The 21,580-nt window shown below is 35.9% G+C and overlaps 1 protein-coding gene and 1 pseudogene across 1 annotated transcript; both read left to right on the top strand.

The window, feature by feature from the left end:
- Positions 1-214: 214 nt before the first annotated feature.
- Positions 215-9,178, top strand: LOC126614870 (ent-kaurenoic acid oxidase 1-like; annotated as a pseudogene).
- A 5,494-nt stretch (positions 9,179-14,672) lies between these two features.
- On the top strand, positions 14,673-20,996 carry LOC126614869 (rab GTPase-activating protein 22-like). The gene is made up of 11 exons (XM_050282552.1): positions 14,673-15,192; positions 16,095-16,190; positions 16,672-16,775; positions 17,263-17,507; positions 17,778-17,900; positions 18,046-18,134; positions 18,456-18,561; positions 18,900-18,997; positions 19,622-19,882; positions 20,361-20,444; positions 20,600-20,996. Exons 1-11 carry the CDS (start codon positions 15,103-15,105, stop codon positions 20,615-20,617), a joined length of 1,314 nt encoding a protein of 437 aa, XP_050138509.1. The 5' UTR covers positions 14,673-15,102; the 3' UTR covers positions 20,618-20,996.
- Positions 20,997-21,580: the final 584 nt, after the last annotated feature.

A 21,580-nucleotide genomic window follows, 5' to 3' on the forward strand; every position in this document is an offset into this window, starting at 1 on the left:
TGAAGCTTTCTAGTTTCTTGCTTATCTTAGAGCAAAGTTGGATGTCTTTTTATTGATTAGTTGAATGTCCTTGTCTCTGGTGTTCCTTGTTGCTTTTATAGACTTTTTATCCCGACTGTCCAAGTCTTGCCTTTTGGTGATGGCCTCCGGAACATGGTGAGTCACTGTTGGGGTTTTGGGAGGTTTGCCACTGTTGGGGTTGCTCTCCAAAAGCATGGAAATTTCTGTAGGACTATGGGCGGCTGTGGTTTTGGGAGGTTTGCCACTGTTGGGGTTGCTCTTCTGGTGGTGGAATGAGCTCCGGTATGTGCTTCCTCTCAAACTACAACGTTCAGCTACTGGTGCCAAACTTCTGACCGGTCTTATGGGATTTCCATTTATTGGTGAACTGCTCCCCTTCCTTTGGTACTTCAAATTTCTTTGCCGTCCAAATGAATTTATCAATGCTAAACGGGCTCAGTATGCTTTTATTTTCTTCAATGTTCTTCAAATTTCTACTTATAGCATGAGTCTCATTCTTTTGATCATCAGGTGAGATGACGGATTTATGAACACTCAACTTTAGATTCCATATTTATTAAGAGTTAAGATTAAAGCAATCTCCACTCTTGATGTCAAATTCAAAGATGAGTGACCATACATTCTTTCATCACCAAATAACCTAGAGAACAATTTTGAAAGTTGAATATATATTGAAATATTAACTTATGGATCGGGTATGGTGATGGAGTAGGAATGTATAGAACCCACCTGTTTGGATCACCATCCATCATAACATGCTTTCTGGCAGTCAACAAATTTGTATTACAATCATCGGATATATTCACCCTAGTTTGGCCAAGTAATATGATCTTCTTGGTCATGTTTGCCGTTCATGGAAAGTCTCATGAACGACTGAAAAGCTACATCACGAAAGTAATCAATCAGCCCGACGCTCTCCGAGGCATTGCTCTCCTTGTCCAACCCCACATGATTGCATCACTTGAATCATGGGCTTAAAATGGTAGAATTAATGCATATGATGAGGTTAAGAAGTTAAGATATCAAGCATATATTAATTTTGCTTCAAAAGAGAAAGGGGAAAGAAATAAAGAACCCCAAAGTTCTTCAAATTGCTCAAGGCTTAGGGAAATTTGGAAAAAAAATCAGAGGGACAACAAGACTTTTGCCCTTCTTTTCAAAACTCTTAAAACTTTATCCTCAATTTTTTTTTTTCAGGTAAAAGACCTTTTGTTGTAACTGGCCCTTTTGTTGTAACTGCATTCAACCCTTTGTTTACCTAAATCTCATTGCCAGTAAGAATTTCATCTTGACACTTCTTGAGTTGATCTCGAGTGCTTGTCATCTCTCTTCTCTCGAGTGTTATATGTACGTTTGATGCGGCAGTTTTGCTGATGTGTGGTAATTGGTGTTATACGATTGTAATTGTAGCTAGCTAGAGGTTGATCTCGTCGCATATAAGTGACATTTGCTGTAAAATTTATGATGAAATACAACAACAAGACATCGTGATCACAAATTTAATAAACCAAAATTACTTGAATTAACTACAATTAACTTATAGAAGAAGAGTCGGCATATGGTCAAGAATGTCTTAAACTCTCAACAATCTTATTGAATATGGTTTAGAATTGGAATATGGCGTATACTGTGATAGCATGAACAATTCTTATATGGTTACTACAATATCTCTCAATAAAGCCTAATATTAAAATGAAAAATACTCAAAATCACAATTGTATATTTTATATCCGACCATAATAAGTCTTTCAAATAGGATTGCGTAATAGACTTGTTTATACCATACTTAGGGCCTCCGTATTTAGACCTCGTATAAATATTCGGAGGACTTAAATATAATTATGTAATAAAGGAATGGGCAAATATGTAATAAGTGAGGAGCCCTTATTCTATAAAAGGACTCCTCACCCTCACAATTAGAGGAGGCCATTTCTTAAGCCTTCTCACCCCTCTCAAAGCCTCACTCTCATTACAGAGGCTCTCACACTCTCTCCCTCACAATCCTCTCATAAATACAAACATCAATGTGGACGTAGCCCAAACATTAGGATAAACCACGATACATCTTGTGTTATTTACTTTCTTGCAGATTTACGGTCGGGTATATGTTGTTCCAAGACCTCCGGTTTTATGCATCAATATTTGGCGCCGTCTGTGGGAATCGACACGAAAAACTATGTTGGTTCTCTTTCAATTTTTTCACCTCCACCATAAATCTGCAAAATCACAAGAACCCAGAATCTCCCTCCTTGAGCTTTTCCAGAAAACCTCTGTAATGTCTGTAATTCCCTATTCAACCTTTGCAGACGAGCTCCCACAAATTCAAGTTCTTTCTCTATGCAATCTCTGTAATTCCCTATTCTCCACCAAAAAATGGACCTTCAAATCACATTCAAATCGAACCCATTTCTCGTTTCTTTGACCCCATTCAATCACACATCTCCAAGACCCCTTCTTTTCAACCTGCCCACAAAGCACAGACCCAAAATTTCCCGACAAAAACCAACCTTTCGAGTTATGGCGTCTGTAAATTCAAATGGGCCCGATGGGTTTTCTTGGCAAAGTCTGACTCGGTCCATACGTCGCGGTTCAGAGTGGTTTTGGTCAGATTTTTGTCAGCCAATGAAGAAAGAAACTGGGTTTGATTTGAAGGAGGCTAAACTGGGTTTTAGTCAGATTTTGGTGAGTCAGTGCTATGGTGGAACAAAGGTCGCCGCCATATGGGGTGATATCGGCCATCGCGGACAAGATCTCGAGCCTTACCTTGCACGAAGTCTCGGACCTCACGGAGGTTCTGAGGAAGAAATTGGGCGTGAAGGAGATGCCAGCGATGGTGATGATGATGCCCGGGATGGGATTTGGCGGCTTGAGAGGGGCCTAATTGGAGCTTCTTCCTCTCAGGTTTCAACGATAAAGGCCACCGAGAATAAAGGAGCTGGGATATTACACCAGATCCTTCCTCCACATCTCGAAGACGCCCGCCTCGAAGACTGTGCCTTCCCGCCATACTCCATCAATGAAGCCTTCCTCAAAGCAGCAACCCCAGCTAGACATGATTCACCAGCAGAAGCTCCAGTCAGGCGCGATGCACCAGCGGTAACTCCATTCAAATGCGAGGTATCAACAGAAACTCGGGTCAGACGCGATACAACTCCAGTTGCGAATGATTCCTCGACTGGCTTATATAATGCAATATCTGCCCTAGTGTGAATGCAATCATTTTCGAAGCACTTTCTGCCTCGATAAATCCAAATGGATTGGACACTAGTGCTATTGCTAGCTTTATTGAGGGAAGAGTGAAAGGAAGTGAATGCTAAATGAGCAGCAACAAAATAATTAAAGCAGAAATGAAGGTGGAAAGAGACAGATAACGTGCAATAGAAAAGAGAAAAGAAAAAGTTGAAACGGGTTGTGTTGGTGAGGAAAAGAGGAGGGCTTTCCTCCAGTACACCACTTTCTCTGCTTTTGTGTTGGTGAGGAAAAAAGATTACTTTACTGAATCAAAGACTATCACAGCTATGCAGTCAACACTACCGTTGTGGATACAACTATGCAGTCAATAATTATTTCAAGAGGAAGCCATAACCTTCACCCAGACCGACAGTAGAGAGGAAAAAGATAAAGCTTCCTATTATCATTCTATCATGATTCTTTTTTGCCAGGTGAAGAGATGGAGAGGATGCGGTGGAAAAGCAAAAAAACAAAAAATAAAAGCAAAAGCAAAGCAAAAAGCAAAAGCTAAAAAAGGAGATGGCATTATTCCCGTGTCTGTCATCTGCCAAAAGAAAGAAAAATAAAGAGAAAGCAAAAGGGAGGCACATGGGTACACTGCAAAAGCAAGGAATAAACACCCCACCAAAATGATGTAATTTATTTTTCTTATTTTTCGGAGACATCTGTATAACCCCATCAGAGGGTAATTAAAAAAAAAGGTCAAGCCCAAAATAAATGGGCTGGAATGCTGTGGAGGGCGAAGGCCCATAAGCCCAAAATAACATCAACCAGGTGATCAAAAGTACGCCCAATACTCCAAAATTATTCGGCAACCTGCTGCTATTACCACCAACCAGGTGATCAAAAGTACACCTAGTACTCCAAAATTATTCGGCAACCTGCCACTATTACCACCAACCAGGTGATCAAAAGTACGTCCAGTACTCCCAAATTATACATGAGCATTACTCATGTTAATCATACATAAACATTCATGAGCAATACTCATATCAATCATACATAAACATTCATGAGCATCACTCATGTCAACATCCATGAGCATCACTCATGTCAACATCCATGAGCATCACTCATATCAATCAACATAAACATTCATGAGCATCACTCATGTCAATCAGCTTCAAAAGCTTCATTTACAGAGCTCCAGCTTCAAAAGCTTCATTTACAAAAGCTCTAGTTTCAAAAGCTTCATTTACAGAGCTCTAGATTCAAAAGCTTCATTTACAAAAGCTCTAGTTTCAAAAGCTTCATTTACAGAGTTTTAGCTTCAAAAGCTTCATTTACAAAAGCTCTAGCTTCAAAAGCTTCATTTACAGAGCTCCAGCTTCAAAACTTCACTTGCAAAGCTTCACCTACAAAGCTTCAGTGCAGGGTATACAAAAACCGGCTCCAAACAACCGCCACTTCGGCCCATACATGGATTCAATTTGAAGCCTCCAACCAACAGACTCTATTGACTGAAGACTTGGGGGACTACATTATGTACCATATATTGGGCCTCAACTGGGCCTCATAAAAAATATTTGGGGGACTCTAGCCCATTATTCATGTATTGAGGAATGAGCCCTTATTCTATAAAAGTGACTCCCTCACCATCATTAGAGAGCATCAACTCTAGCCCATTATTCATGTATAGAGGAGCGAGCCCTTATTCTATAAAAGGGACTCCCTCACCCTCATTAGAGAGCATCAACTCTAGCATCATAAACCACAAGCAGAGCAGCCTCGCAACATGTGCTACTTCTAGTTGAGCATCATTTCACTTTGAGCACCACCTCATATCGAGTATCAGTCCTAGACGACATCTAGTTACTTCGGCCCATACATGGACTGAATTTTAAGTCTCCAACCAAAAGACTCTCTTAACTGAAGACTTGGGGGACTACTGTTTATACCATACTTAGGGCCTCCGTATTTAGACCTCGTATAAATACTCGAAGGACTTAAATGTAATTATGTAATAAAGGAAGGGGCAAATATGTAATAAGTGAGGAGTCCTTATTCTATAAAAGGATTTCTCACCCTCACAATTAAAGGAGGCCATTTCTTAAGCCTTTTCACCCCTCTCAAAGCCTCACTCTCATTACAGAGGCTCTCACGCTCTCTCCCTCACAATCCTCTCAGAAATACGAACATCAGTGTGGACGTAGCCCAAACATTGGGGTGAGCCACGATACATCTTGTGTTATTTACTTTCTTGCAAATTCACGGTCGGGTTTACGTTGTTCCAAGACCTCCGGTTTTGTGCATCAACAAGATTAATCATAGTTAAGACTATTATTTTATTTATACTGGGGCTGCAATATCACTCGAATATCAAATCACTTAAATAATTAGTTACTCGAATCAAGTAATTTAGTTGACAAGTTCTAGATACTCACAATATTTTTTACTTGCAGATGACTTTTGGAAAATATTGGAAGGTTGTTCTTAAGTTAGGAGGCGGGACCTCTCCTAGATACCATTGATAAGTTGTTTGGTAGATTGACTGATGGACTTAGGGCTCAACCATTTAACATTCCTGGATCTGCTTTTCACCATGCTCTTCAGGTTTTAGTTTTAATTTCACCAAAAATAAAAATATACTGTCCATTCATTTTTCTATAATCTACCGGAAAGGGTTTAATTAAGAACACTATTTCTGTGTTCCTCATTTCACCTCTTGCACTTCTTTTTTCCTAGAAGTGGGCATAAGATCAAATGGGAGTGTGGAAATCACTTCTCGTTAATATGTTCTTTACGTGTGAATGTGAATGAATATTGTGCAGTGTAGGAAGAAGCTCGAGGCCATTTTCGGCAGGGAGCTAGAGAAGAAAAAAACCCAGAAAAGGGGTTGACAAATGACCTGATGGATGGACTGATGCAAATTAAAGATGATGAAGGTGATAAACTAAGTGACCAAGAGGTGATCGATAACATTTTGAGCCTTCTTGTTGGCGGATATGCATTGCATCAATGTGGGCTATATATTGTCTTTCCAAACACCCTAATGTCCTTGAAAAGCTTCGGATATGTATGATCAATATCCATTATATATATATTTACCAAAGCATGAGGTATCCCACACCTTGAAGGGTATGACTAATCTCTAGTGGGAAGCATTTCCACCCACTCTGACTCATAATCAAATGACATACGTTCTCCCAAAGCTAAGTATTCAAATATCAATCTAATTAATGTACAACACGAAAAATAGATGAAGTAATATAATAATGTTCATTTTCTTTTATGGTTATCTTGCTGATGAGGTTGCTCATATGTGGAACTATATTATATGTACAGGAGGAGAATTTAGCTATAAGTCGGAACAAGACGGGAGACGTGATTACGAGTGAAGATGTTTCTAAAATGAAATACACAAACATGGAATTATCTGTGAATTTAAGTACAAATTCTACCCTGAGTTCATCTCCTTAATTATTCACCCGTTAGTGATTAACATATTCTTACCATACGAATATCATTGTTCGTATTTGGAATGCATTTTATCATTTCCTTTATCACCATTAAAAGATCATTCGCAATAATCAAGTAAACTAAAGATTGTTTAGTCATCCAAAAGTATCCTACAAATCAATGTTTTTTGTAAGAAATAACATTCTTGAGATGTATAGATGACTAAACGATCTCCAAATTAATTTGTTCTTATACATAAATAATCTTTAGGTGATCAAGAAAAAGAACAAAGAAATGAGCCCGCAGATGGATGCAACTATTTTCCCATATTTTTTCATGATCGGAGCTAGCGACAATAATTATTAGAAGGAATTAACCAGAAGACAAACTTGCAGGTGGTAGAAGAAACAATAAGAATGGCTAACTCAGCAGCATGTATCTTCCGATTAATTACCAAGTAGGCTGAATATAAAGGTATGATAGCTTATAGATAAAAAGAAAAAGAGAAAAAGGTTTGAGTTGTTGCTTTTTTGTCTAAGCATAGCAGTACTCTCTCTCTCTCTCTCTCTCTCTCACCTAGCTGACCGATCTAGAAAGCACAAAACAAAAGAACAGAAAAATGTTCAGGAGGCTACATTTTAAATCATTTTTTTTTGTAGATCATATGATGAGGTAATTGATGGTTGAGTTTTTTTTTTTTTTAATGATTTAAAAAATGAGTCCAACCATGCTACATCGATCACGTGGTTTATAAAAGATAGACCACATGATGCGACGGTTAATGCGCCATTTTTTTTTAATGATTTAAAGGATTCCAATAATCAACCGTTGCATCGCGTGATTTACAAAAATGATCTAAAAATTTGATCTATGTAGTATCACCCCAAAAAAATAGAGAAAGAAAATAAGGAAAATAAAGAGCACACAAAGAAGGGATCAACAGTCAAAAGGTCTCATGCAATTAGTAAGGTAACTACTTAAAATAAGTCATGTTTTATTTTGTAAGATTTCGGACGTGAAACTTTACATTCTTGCGCAAGTTGTGTTTAACAAACTTCCCTATACGTTTATAAAACAGCCACACACCAGAATAGCATGGCAATTAATATTGCTTTCTAAATTCCACGAAAAAATTGCCTATAAACGGACATGCAAAATATGCAACTAAACGTTATGTTAACTTTAACAATTGTTGCTGCAATGCATTTTCGATCTAACCATATTAAAGTCAAAACTGAATGCATGGTGATGAAGTTTTGGAATTCCATGTAATTCTAATCAAGTTTGTAAATTCCTGCAGGTTATAAAATGAGTAATGATATTCATACCATGTTTTTATACCATATTTCTATACCACCTTAGGTGACATCTGATGTGGATAGCCACATCATTTGAAAAATTTGCAAAACCCAAGGAAAGGAAGAAGAAAGACTCCTCGTATATCACAATCATCATTTAATTAACTAGTTTTTCTTAATTATTAGTTTATTAAATGATGAACCAAATTTAAAAATATGATTAATGCAAATGATGTGGCTGTCCACATCAAATGTCACCTAAGGTAGTATGAAAATGTAGTACAAAAACATGATATGAATAACATTACTCTTATAAAATACCTAAGGGTTGGGTGTTGTTGGAAAAATTCGATTCCTCTAATCCTCCAACCCGTAAATCTTGTAACCATGTTGAGAAGCTCACAACTCCATCTTCGCTCACCATCAATGAAGGAGGAGGCGATCTGCAAGAAAACACTTCAACGCTCAAGTTAGTATTCGTCCAGAATGCTTAAAATATAGAACTATCTTATACCTCTCTTTTCTCCATCTTTCCCTCCCTGTTCTGATGGGATTCTAGGCCTTTTATAAACATAAAAAGCTTGGACTCCAAGTCCCATTATCTCACTCCATGTTCTTTAGTAGTGGATGATTCGTGTTGCTTTATTTCAACCTCACTCCCTTGTTTTTAGGATGCATGGGAAACTGCTAGTTTTTTGGATGCATTGACCCTTAATTTTTGCACCCACAGATGTGATTCTTTGGGTTCGGTATATCCACACAGATCCAAATAACTTTGATGACCCTATGATCTTTAACCCAGATAGATGGAATGTAAGCATAATTACTGAAACAAATGCAAATTAATTAAAAATAGTTTGTACATAATCAGTGCACTTTCACTCCTTTAATTAGGAACCAGCTAAGCCTGGAACATACCAAGTTTTTGGTCGGAACAAGAATATGTGCAGGCGACATGCTTACTAAGATGAAGCTTGCAATCTTGTTACATCATTTGTCAACAAAATACAAGTCAGAAACGCAACCCATAGCAGCTAGCTAGTTTGACTGATTAATATAATGTATGATTTCAAATTTTAACAGAATTTTGTATGTGAATGTCAGGTGGGAATTGCGCAATCCAAATGCAGACGTGGTGTATCTTTCTTTTCCAAAACCAGCTGACGGGGTTGATATCATGCTCAGCAAAATTTAAGCATTCTCGTCGATCTTCTCATAGTTCCAGTCTCAATAAAGTTTGAACCAAGAAAATAAGTGATCAAATGTAAACGCTTTTTATTTTTTGGTCGTGAATTGTGTCGCACAAAGTTATGTATGTGGTTTATCTCTTAAATTTCAATATGAAAGTACTTGCACTATATAAAAATAAAAAAAAAATAAAAAAAAATAAAAACCACTTGCGGGATGAAATATATTCGTCCCCTAAAGTAGCAGTTCGTCGCGTAATATGTACGGTGACGGACATCCACCGGTTAAAGGTCGTCACGCAAAACCCGTTTTAGAATTTTTTTAACCGACGAATCCCAAACTTCGTTAGTCAAGTAAAATTTTCCTGACGACACTGTCGACGAACAGTCTATCAGGTAAGTCAGTGTTGACCAAAGTAACCCAACGAAAATATTTCCTTAGACAAAGCTTAAATTTTTATTGAAAAATTAAACCTTAAAATTTTTTGACAAATATTTCGTCAGGCAAGATTTATAATTTAAAAAAAAAATCTGAAATTTAAAAGAGAAATTTTATTTAAACCCATATAACTTCTTTTTACACCCAACTTAAATTTTAAATGTTAATTGTCATTTTTATCCTATTGCATAATTACTATTAAGTACAAAATAAAATTAATAATAAAACTCAAATTTATCAATAAACTCACACACTATAATTAAACTCTACCATCACTCTGTGTTTATCCTACATTTATTCCGGCTAAAACCTAATAGCTCTTATAGAGAAAAACAAGTTTTTTTATTGGTGGATGGTGATTTTGAACTTTTGAATCCTCCATGACTCGATTTATGAATTATTCAAGACAAATAATTATTTCTTTCAATTAATTTACATCCAAACATGACATAACAGGCCAATGAACCCTAAAAGGGGCTCATATTTTAGCACATTAGAAGGTGAAATATCAACCAAGGCATCTTAGGTAAAGCATGATAAGTTGAAAGTGATTTTTGCAGGTGTGAACGTCACATCCCAATCACGACTCCGCCGTAGCACGATATTGTCCGCTTTGAGCCCCGTGCACGCCCTCACGGTTTTGTTTCTGAGAACTCACACGAGAACTTCCCGATGTCACCCATCTTGAAAATGCTCTCTCTCGAACTCGCTTAACTTCGGAGTTCCAATGGAATCCAAAGTCAGTGAGTTCCTAAAAGGCCTTGTGCTATAAGAGGTGTGCATGTATGTATAAAGCACATCACCCATTTTCCGTTGGTCGATGTGGGATGTTACAATCCACCCCACTTAAGGAGAACTCGGCGTCCTTGCCGACACATCCGCACCGAACGGTAAAGTGGCTCTGATACCATTCTGTCACATCCGAGTCTCGACTCCACCGTAGCACAATATTGTCCTTTTTGGGGCCTGGCAACGCCCTCATGGTTTTGTTTCTGAGAACTCACACGAGAACTTCCCAGTGGGTCACCCATCCTAGGAATGCTCTCGCCTGAACTCACTTAACTTCGGAGTTCTAATGGAATTCGAAGTCAGTGAGTTCCCAAAAGGCCTCGTGCTATAAGAGGTGGGCATGTACATATAAGGCACATCACCCCCTCTCCGTTGGTCTATGTGGAATGTTACACTGAATAACTATAAGAATATGGGAGAAATCAGAAAAAGATGAACACGCAAAAATTTATAAAGTTGGTAGAGATATTTATGAACAAGACAAAATGGGTGTAAAGATAAATTTACATATTGAATTGAGTTTGTGAGGTATTTAAGGTAGTAAATTTGGGTTTAAAGAGATATGGATAGTTTAGTTAAAAACCAAATGGGTGTCAAGAGTAAATTGGGTGTCGAAAGAGGTTACATGAGTTTAAATAAAATTTCCCAAATCTTAACCCAATGAATGATTTCGTGGTAAAATTTAATTAAAAATAACGATTTATTTAATATTAAAAAAATCAAAGGTATATTTAAACTTAATAAACTAAATCCTATAATATTAAAATCATAATATTAAACAAATTTATTTCATTAACAAAAACATAATGTTTGCACAATTATATTGTAAATTAAAAAATAAATTTATTCTGAATGGAAAATTGGTTCACTCGTCCATTAACCCGAAAGACATCAATTTTCAAAATTTATAAATCCTGAAAATTACCACTGAGCCATTGCCATTCGTCCATCCTATGCTCAAATTCAAGAGACGAATGGGTAAGAGCTTCCTCATGACCTTCAAAAGTCTTGTAGTGGTTGCGTAGCTCATACTTCCACTCCATGAACCGATCATTCCACAAACGATTTGTGTAGGCCGTCGTACCTGGTTTTCCACGCCAATCTCAAAATTGATCTAAACTAGACAAAAATGAAGTATTACGCATAAAAATACATTAAGTAATTATCTAGAGTAATTAAAAATATTAAATTAAAAAAAAAACAAATTTACCAAGAGATATGCCATCAGCCCTACTTCGTTTCAGGGGAGATGTTCTTCCATCTATCAATAGTCATAGGGCACCTTGCTTGGATGATGACTCCTATCTCGTGAGCCAATATTGAATGAACTCGGACGTCCGCCGCACGCATATGTCTTGGGTCGTGTTCTACCCTCACTCTTAGGCCTGGTTTGGTATTGAGGTAATTTTGAAAAAAAGTCTCAGCTTTTTTATGTTTGGTAAACATTCAGCTTCAACTTTTTTTCACAGTTTTGAATGAAAAAAAACCAAAAACACAAAGCTGCAAAACCCAGCTTTGAAAAACCAGCTTTTTTTCATATCTGTTTTAAATAAAAGTTTATCAAACATTATAATACTGTTTTTTTTTTTTTAAAAACATTTTTACAAAAAAGTTTACCAAACACTCTGCTACTTTATTTCACAGCTGCTTATTCTCACAACACAGCAGAAGCAAATTTTTTTCAAAACACAGCAATACCAAATCAGCCCTTAAGCCAAGATTCCCCCAGGCACCCCGCTCGCGGTGTGTCTTCCAAAACAAACTGTACCCATTCTCATATCGCCCATCCCTAAACCGGACCGCCCTCTTTCTTGATCCCCACAACATCAAATCATTCCCCCACCTCCCAAACCCTTCCCTCACCAACTCTCCAATTTTTTCCAACCCAAATTCTCATAATTACAAATTCAAAATAATTAAGGATAGATATCAGACCTAGTTTGGGAGTGAGGTGCTTAAAAAAAAAGCACCCATGAAAAAAAGCTGTGAGAGTTTTAGGTGTTTGGTAAATTGAAAAAAAAAAGGCTTATTTTGGAAGCTGTTGTGAGAATAAGCTGAAATCAAAGGAAAAAACTGAAGCTGCTATTTGCAGCTTTGGAAAACTGGCTTTTTTTCAAAGCACACGGAGCTACAGTGCTTCTTTAATGAAAAGACCTACTATTAGACTGCTTTTTTTTCCAAAAGCACTTTTACAAAAAAGTTTACCAAACACTCTGCTGATTTATTTCACAGCCGCTTATTCTCACAGCACAGCGGCTTATTCTCACAGCAGCTTTTTTTCAAAGCACAGCAATACCAAACCAACCCTCAGACCTTTAAATTTGTGAGAGTTTGAGAGTTGAATAGATGGCAAGTGTGAGAGTTTGAGAGAGGGGAAACGATTTTGAGTGGGGTAGGGGGCATTTTGGAGAGAAAAGAGAGAATAATCTACGGCCTAATATAAAACGTCAGGACTTTGCTCGACGAACCATTTTGTCAGGCAAATGTCTTAAATTAAATAAAAACACACGGTAGAATGTTAATTTTTCCGACGAACACATCCATCGGCAAGTGTTCTATAAAAAAAAATAGGGCCAAAATTTTGGCCAAATAAATTGTTGAAAAAGCACTTCGGCCGATGAGTTTTTGGTCAGTCAATTGGGCAAACCCAAAATTTGGAGGGAAATTCGATTTTTAAGAAAAAAAATCGGGGGATATTTTTCACATTGCTCGACGAATTTTAGGTTTGGCGTAACGAAATTTTATACTTTGCCCTATGAAATTACCTTTTTCCATCGGGTAAGTAATAAAATTAAAAAATATCTCCAAAGTTTGAAATTTTTTTTGGGAACAATTAAACGATAACCGAATTTGATGATCAGGTGTATTCAATATGGGTTTGAACTCTCAAATAGCATCTTTAGAAAAAATAACATAAATCAAAAGTGATATAGCCGTTATATCGTTATGTTAAGTTTGTACATTTCCAACCTTTTGAACCAATCCCTACTCCCTCCACGTTAGTTTTGATAGTGTTTTATGTATGCATTCTCGTACTATATTGAAACAATTTTGACAGTTGGATCATGGAAAATAATTTTGTAGAATTCGTATCCCCACAATGCAATCATTTTGTGATAACCACTATTGTAAACTTTTTAATTCATGATTCGTTCGATTCACATGACAACCAGCATTTGAAGTTTCGCACAATGAGTCTTTTAACCCTTAATCTATGAATCGAGATTTACAAAATAAACAGTTCGAATCGTTGAAATTCGATTTAAAGTGGATTCCACAACTTTTATACAATTCTAAATTTTGTATAAAATGATATAGTATTTGAGTCAATTCATGTAAATTATATTTAACCGTTCCAATGCCAACAAAGTTGACCCACTTCACTTATTGCATTGACTTGACTCAATACTGGTTTGTTACTGACGTGCTTTTATAAAAAGTGAGTATAAAAAAAAAAGCTGAGCTCAAAAATGTATTTGGTAAACACTTAAAAACAGCTTATTTTCAGAGTTTTTTGTGAAAAAAAAGCTGAAAACGTGAAGCAACATAAATGTCGAATTATGATTTCTTGTTAAACGTTGAATTATGATTTTTTGTTAAACGTTGAATTATGTGTTTAAGATAAAGTTTATAAATATTTTTCTTTTAAAAAAAATATTTTTAGTAATTCACCTTTATTTGTTAAGAAAATTAAATTAATGGCACATCTAGTATTATACAATTTTTTGTCATTTCACACAGTTACAACTGTTTTACATAAAAGTTTACCAAACACTATAATACTACTTTTTTTTTCCAAAAGCACTTTTACAAAAAGGTTTACCAAATACTCAGCTATTTTATTTCACAACTGTTTATTCTCACATGACTTTCTATGTTCCCGCGAAAGCGTGCAAATCTATCAACTTCTCAACCATCCACCCAAAAAAAACACCCTGTAAAAAATAGGGAACTTAAACGAAAAGCTCTCGATACTGTTCACTTTAACGAAAAACCACATTTTTACACTAAAAAGTCAATCCTGGTACTATTCACTTTACCCTTTATTTTGTCCTTATCGTTAAAACTCAAAATTTTCAAACTATTTTCATTAGTTTTGCTTAAAAAATATCCCACAAAACAGTAAATTTATTAACCGTAGAGAAAAAAGGAGACCCACGTACAGGTAATTTATTTCAGGATAAAAATGTAAGGTATTTACGTGCGTAATAAATAGATGTCATAAAATTGAGACAGTGAAAGTGAGTGCAAGACAAAGGAAAACAGAGGAGGTTAAAAACAAAACTAAAAAGTTAATAAATATTTGTGTGGGGTTTTCTCAGGTGTGGTGTGCAATGGCAGCCGTCCCGTCACGACTTTGACAGAATATTTACCGCGACAATCATCATCGTCGTCAACAACCACACCCCCACACCAGCTAATTTTACACAGAAAAAAAGATAAAATAGTACCCAATCAGGCAATAAAGAAAAACAGAGCGTTTTTTGGTCGGGTTTTGAACTTTTTATTGTAGCTGGAGCTTCATTGGCCACTCCAACCGCCTCATCTGGGTCCCCTTAAACCTTGATCCAAAAGGGTGTGCAGAAGTTTAATTTATCTGGGGTTTGATAGATTTTTTCTGGGTTTTGGTTTATTTTTTTTAGAAGGGGTGGGTGTTCTGAGTGCTGGTTGAGGGCCATTTTTGTTGGTTTGGGGCAATTGCTTTTGTGTTTTTGTGAAAGTGCTTTTGGGGATTGGAATGTGGAGGGACGCCGGAATTCCTGCTGATTCTTTCTATGAAGTCCGCCCTGAGTGTACAGATGTGCCCAAAACCCGCTTCAAGATCAAGGTTTCTCCTTCTGTTCTTTGTTTGATTGTTGGAAATGGATATAAAGATTGATTTTTTGGGTATCCATTATCTTAATTTTGATCTGTTTCCCATTTGAAAACTAAGATATTGCCTAATGCATCAGATTTGATAATTGGTGGTGATTAATTATGGTTAAGATCATGAATTGTGTTCGTATGGATCACAAAATGTTGTGCATTTTCCAATTTTATAGAATTTTTGGAAGGAAGAATGTTGGGGACTGCGTTAATGTTAACATTAATTGGTCAGCTTGTTGAATTTTGTAAGGAGAATGTAGGATAGATATAGGGATTATTCGGGCGATAAAAATCTGAGTTATCAGGATCTTGTTGGTTCTCAATATGGATCCGAGAGTCAATATGCTCCTACTCGGTAACGCCCACCCAATATGTTGGGAATGGTCTGGTGTTGGTTATGCACAACTTTAAATAAATTCTGAATGCATAAACGCTTACGTACACGAACATGAAAAAGATCAATTGTGAGCATCTAAGGGAAATATACCTATATCTGCACAAATTTTTTCCTCAAACTCCATCATGTCAGGATCTTTTATTTGAAAGTTTTCTGAAGTTTGGACATTTTTATCTCTTTCTCCTTCTCCATTTATCAAGATATGTTTGTAATGCCAATTTTTGCTGGATACCAAAGTACTATGGATCTGAACATTGATCTAGATTATGGTTCATAGGGGTTAGCTCTTATAAGAATATGATTTGATTATATTAAGGCTTGTAAACATTGAGAAACTGATAAAGACTCATTGTGTATTCTATAAAATGTGTTTGCAATTATCTTATTACTTCATAATGATTTCAATGTCTCATTACCATGATGTGCTTCTTCCAATTTCAACGCCTTATTTCTATTTGCTCATGCAGGCAGGTAAAACTCTTAGTGTAAGGAAATGGCAGGCTGCATTTAGTCCTGAAGGCCAACTGGATATAGGCAAGACTTTAAGTCGAATTTATCGCGGGGTGAGTGAATCTTCATAATTCATAGCTGCGCCCCTTAGTATGCTAGAATTTTCGTTATATTTATAAAAATCAGTTTTTCATCCTGTGTAGCTATCAGAGTGTCTCGACAATCCTATCAATACTCGTCTTTATGGAATCACTTTTTTCTGTTTTTGTTGTTGTTGTTTTTTTTATTGTAAAATCAAATGAAAAGCCTACCCTTAGCCTGCTTACATGATGGGAAATATCTATGAAATCAGAGCCATCGGTTTAGTGAAAAAATCAGATTAACTATTACTTAATTTTATTTAAGTAGTATTTGCCCATGAAATAACATAGATGCTTCATTGTTTGACCTTCCAGCTGTTGTTAGCCTGGTACTAGTTCTTCGTTTTGTGGATATCTTTAACTTATTCTTTTAAATAGTTTTCCTCATGAAATAATCAATGTACAAGGCTAGTAGTCAGCTTCAATCCATAATTATATTATATTTGGCAATCAGGGAATTCATCCATCAATTAGAGGAGAAGTTTGGGAATTTCTACTAGGTTGTTATGATCCTAAGAGCACATTTGACGAAAGAGAGCAGATTCGGCAAAGTCGAAGGTATATCTTGTTTCCTGCCTTACTTGGGTTACTTGAAATTTATTTATTCACTTGCCTTTTTTCTTTCTCTTTATCTAATGAAGTTTCGTAATGGTAGTACACTTGCAAATGATGATAACAGTCTAAGGAGAAATTTATTTCTGGTTCATGTATCTTTTAGTACTGCAGTCCAATATGTTTTGTAATTCAAAGATGATCTTTTGGGAAATGAATGGTCAATACCATGAGTTGAGTTTTATAACTTGCAATGTACCCGAGTAAATAAATTTAGTTGACAGCAATGTTGAAACTTGCTAGCAAAAGACTAAGGGTTTCCTCTTCATACGATAGTGATCCAGACTCCAGCATCTCTATTTTGTGTGGGCTGTGTATATTCCCAAACTTACAGGCTCTACATAATGTTATCTTGTCAGATTCCAACATGTTATGCTTCACCTGTCCCGTTATTCGGTTTTATTTATGAAGTATCATGTTTTGCCATTTTCAGAGTGCAATATGCTAGGTGGAAGGAAGATTGCCGCCAAATGTTTCCTGTTGTTGGGAGTGGTAGGTTTATCACTGCCCCCGTAATCACTGAAAATGGTCAACCCATTCAGGATCCCATAGTACTTTCACAAATAAATCCAGACAAGGGTTCTCAGGATAATGGTTCAAGCACAAACCGTAATAATGCTATGGAACCAGTAATGGACAAAAAAGTAATCCAGTGGATGCTTACTCTACACCAAATAGGTTTGTGATATATTTATGTGTTCATATTTTAATATGCATCCTATGATTATTTTGGAGGAACATGTTTTTCTTATGGTCCGGCATTTTTTCTTTTTGTTGTTGGATGTACAACTCAGACTTTTTTATTGTTCAATTCTCTGTTTTCGTCACATCTTTACATAACCTACCTGCAAGATGTGAAAAGTACTGAACATGATGGATTGCAGAATTTTTCATGTTTTATCCTGATAGGGTAGATAACTTTTCTGTTTGTCTTTATTTGTATGCCAGGTCTTGACGTGATTCGTACTGACAGGACACTGGTATTTTATGAGAAGCAAGAGAACTTATCAAAACTTTGGGATATTCTAGCTGTTTATGCCTGGATAGATACAGATGTTGGCTATTGTCAAGGTTGGTAACATAAGAATGATCATTTTAGTACTGATTGCATCCCTTTCCTACACTTTGGGAAGGGACAATATTTTCATATTTGATTTTTTCAAACGAAAAAGAAAATTATGTTTCTAAACTCCGCAATTCATGACGTGATGATCAGGAATGAGTGATCTTTGCTCCCCCATGATTATCCTTCTAGATGATGAAGCAGATGCATTTTGGTGCTTTGAACGATTGATGCGCAGACTGGTAAAACTTTGAGCTAAATCTTCGACTTTGTTTTTCATTCTGGTGTTGCATCAAATCAATGCCTATCGTGTGTGTCTAAAAACTAGGGTTGCTAAGCTCTTCTTTCCAGAAATTAACAGAGGAGATGTGCAATCTTAAATCCATGTATTAATAAGATTCTTTAGAAGTTTTTGTTGATATCCTTCTGTTTTTGAAAAATTGCTACAATATTTTTTTTTTCATTTGAAGTTACATGCTGTTTCTTTAAAGCTACAAAGTTATTTGGTGACGGTTAATTTGGATTCCAGTTTCTTATGACTTGTTCTTATTTGAAATTTAAAGCGAGGAAATTTCAGATGTACCGATAGCTCTGTTGGGGTGGAGGTGCAACTAAGTAATCTGGCTTCAATTACTCAAGTCATTGATCCAAAACTTCATGAGCACTTAGGTATTGTCTTTTTAATTTGTTGTTTACAATTTATGTCCATTTACTTGTCAAACATAGAGAAAATATATGTTTCTTTATCAAAAAATTTGGAGACATCATATGCGATTTTCATCATATTTAATTATTCATAATCTTCTTCTCAGAAATGATCATGAAAATACATGTTCGCCAACCGTTTGGAAGATATTTGATACATTTATTTAAGGAAAAAAAATGTACCGTTTATTAGGATTTGAATATCAAATTGGCTATGTTTGTGTCATGTTTCTCTTACATCGCTCAACATATTGCTCAAAAATGAGGGAGATAGTAACAGATATGCTTAATTCGGAGTGCAGAGACACTAGGTGGAGGTGACTATTTATTTGCTTTCCGGATGCTTATGGTTTTGTTCCGTCGAGAATTCTCTTTTTGTGATTCTTTATACCTTTGGGAGGTGAGAATAAGTTACTGTTAGTAACTTTTTGATATTTTTCTATTCTCCCTTTTGGATTTTTTTATTATATCTAATTATTGCATGTATAAATACTTTTACAGAATCCTTGAAACTATTTCTGGGAACCCACTTCATTCTTTCCTAAGTAATCAAAATTTTCTCCATAATTCCACTTATATATAGTTCCTTGAATTTTAATACATGCAGAAATTTTTGTATTAGACCTTATTTCTTCCGACTAAAAGTTGGCAAGCTAATACTTACTTGACAAGTACTTTTTGAACATAGGTTTTAAGAACTATTGCACGCATTTGATATTAAAGACCAATACCCCAGAGCATTTGTTTGTGTGATTGGGATATATGTGTTCCTGATTGAATAGTATCTATGCACTTCTGCTCTATAATGAAGAAAGGGTGTCGTGCGCAGTAAATTTCTGTAGCTATATAGATATTGCTTTTTCTTTTTTCTTTTTTTGCCCAAATATATCCTTGTTATTTGTGTGTAAGTATATATGGTTATGTATATTTTTATAATAACTATTGCACATTTCTTATGGTGCATCCCGAACTTAAAAGAACTTATTTATATTGGTAAGAATTGATCTCATTTAAACTTTGACAGATGATGTGGGCCCTTGAATACGACCCTGACTTGTTCAATGTGTACAAAGAATCTGATACTGATACTGAGAAGGCTGAGGGGTCTAAAGGGAAACCAAAGTCAACACGTCAGTGTGGGAAGTATGAGAGGGAAAACATGAAAAGTGGAGCAAAGAATTCAGAAGCACCACTCCCAATTTCAGTTTTCCTTGTTGCTAGTGTCCTGAAAGATAAGAGCTCAAAGCTACTTACAGAAGCTCGAGGTCTCGATGATGTTGTTAAGGTTAGCATTATCAGTTGACAATTTGCAATTCTTAGAACCGATTGACTTTCGGATTATATTGAGAATGATATTACATGACTTAAGCAGAAAACATGTCCATGTGGGGACAGCCTAGTGATAAATTCATCTAAAACAATAAACAAGAATTACTAATAGTAAGAAGCCGCTGGCCTTGGCCAAACTAGGGTCCAGGATGTTGCGTGGATTTGGGATATATAGTAATTTACTCTGAAATGTGAAATGAAGTATGAAAAAAATAGGAATAGGAGACTGGAGCGGCGACATTTATCAGCCAACCCTATTAAATCTTTCCTTGAAAAAGTGGATTCAGCTATGGTAGTCAAACATGGTTCGGAGAAGAATATGTTGCTATCGTTTTCTTTCACAAATGATTACATATCAATTTTTCATTTGAGTGAGTTGGATCTGAATTTTTGTACAACTTTTACCCGTTTACCTCACTCATTCTCTCCGCCAGATATTGAATGACATAACTGGAAATTTAGATGCCAAAAAAGCTTGCACTGGGGCATTGAAAATCCACAAGAAATATCTGAAAAAGGTACTTCAATTTATTTTTTAGCAGTGTAGAATGTTGCTATTCAATTTTCATGTCTATATTTGTGCATTTCTTGTGCGTGTGCGTGCGCTCATTTCAAATGTTCTTATATTAATCACCTCAAAGTTGCAACATCATTCGTTGATTTGTTACTGCAGGCGCCCAAGAAGACATAGCATCACTTTACACACGATTTTTTAGCCACCCGAAAAAAGTAAGACGATGTTGCTTACATTGTTTTTTACCTGATTTGGCAAGAGATTATAATTTACTTGCACATGATCTTGGCTTAGAGTTGAGAGAGCTGCACGGTTGGTCCACTGTGCAAAATATTCCCAATAGAAATTGTCGTTTGTGAGATTAGTCCAAATTAATTGTACATTACAAACATTCTTTATAGGCCTATATTTTGTACAACCATAACCGAACCGAGGCCTATATTTTGTATAACGATACGTTGTTCGTAATGATATTATGAGGGCTGGAAAATGCTGAAGCTTATGCAGTGCTCCAACCCTAAGACATGAAATTAACTTGCAGTTTTCTTTCTGAAAATGTCTTCTTGTATTTCCTTCCTCCCATAACCATATGCAGTTAGTGCAGGCACTTAGTTTTTTTCATTCGGTAATTATATTGCGAAAAGATGTGGGTAGTGCTCCTAGTGTCTGTGTTTAGAAAGAAGTGAAAATGCAATAGGTATAACCTACGCAAAAGTTCATTGCAACATAAACACAACAAAAGAATTAGAAATGAAAAGATTGGCCACAAGTTGGCAAATTTAGGGCTCGTTTATAAGAAATAATTATGTTTGTAAGCGCTTTTGTTCGAAATACTTTTATTATAAATATGTAGAAGTTTTCTTTTTGTCGAAAATCCAAGTGCTTTCTGGAAGCATGTCTACAATCCAGAAAAGCACGTTTAAGTTTTTCGGCCAAAGACAGTTAAAATCATTTTTTATTGTCATAACGTATTCTAGTCTTTTTAGAAGCAATCCCAATACATGCCTTTTCAAGAGTGCAAGATATGACTTTTATTTTTTAATTTTTTTATAATAAGTGAGCATTTAACAAGTTAAATAATAGGCCAGGTACTTATTCAAACTGAGTCTTGTCACTTATCTTCTATCGTTGTATAAAGAG

The sequence above is a fragment of the Malus sylvestris genome, chromosome 3 (assembly GCF_916048215.2).
Source record: "Malus sylvestris chromosome 3, drMalSylv7.2, whole genome shotgun sequence".
NCBI lineage: Eukaryota > Viridiplantae > Streptophyta > Magnoliopsida > Rosales > Rosaceae > Malus > Malus sylvestris.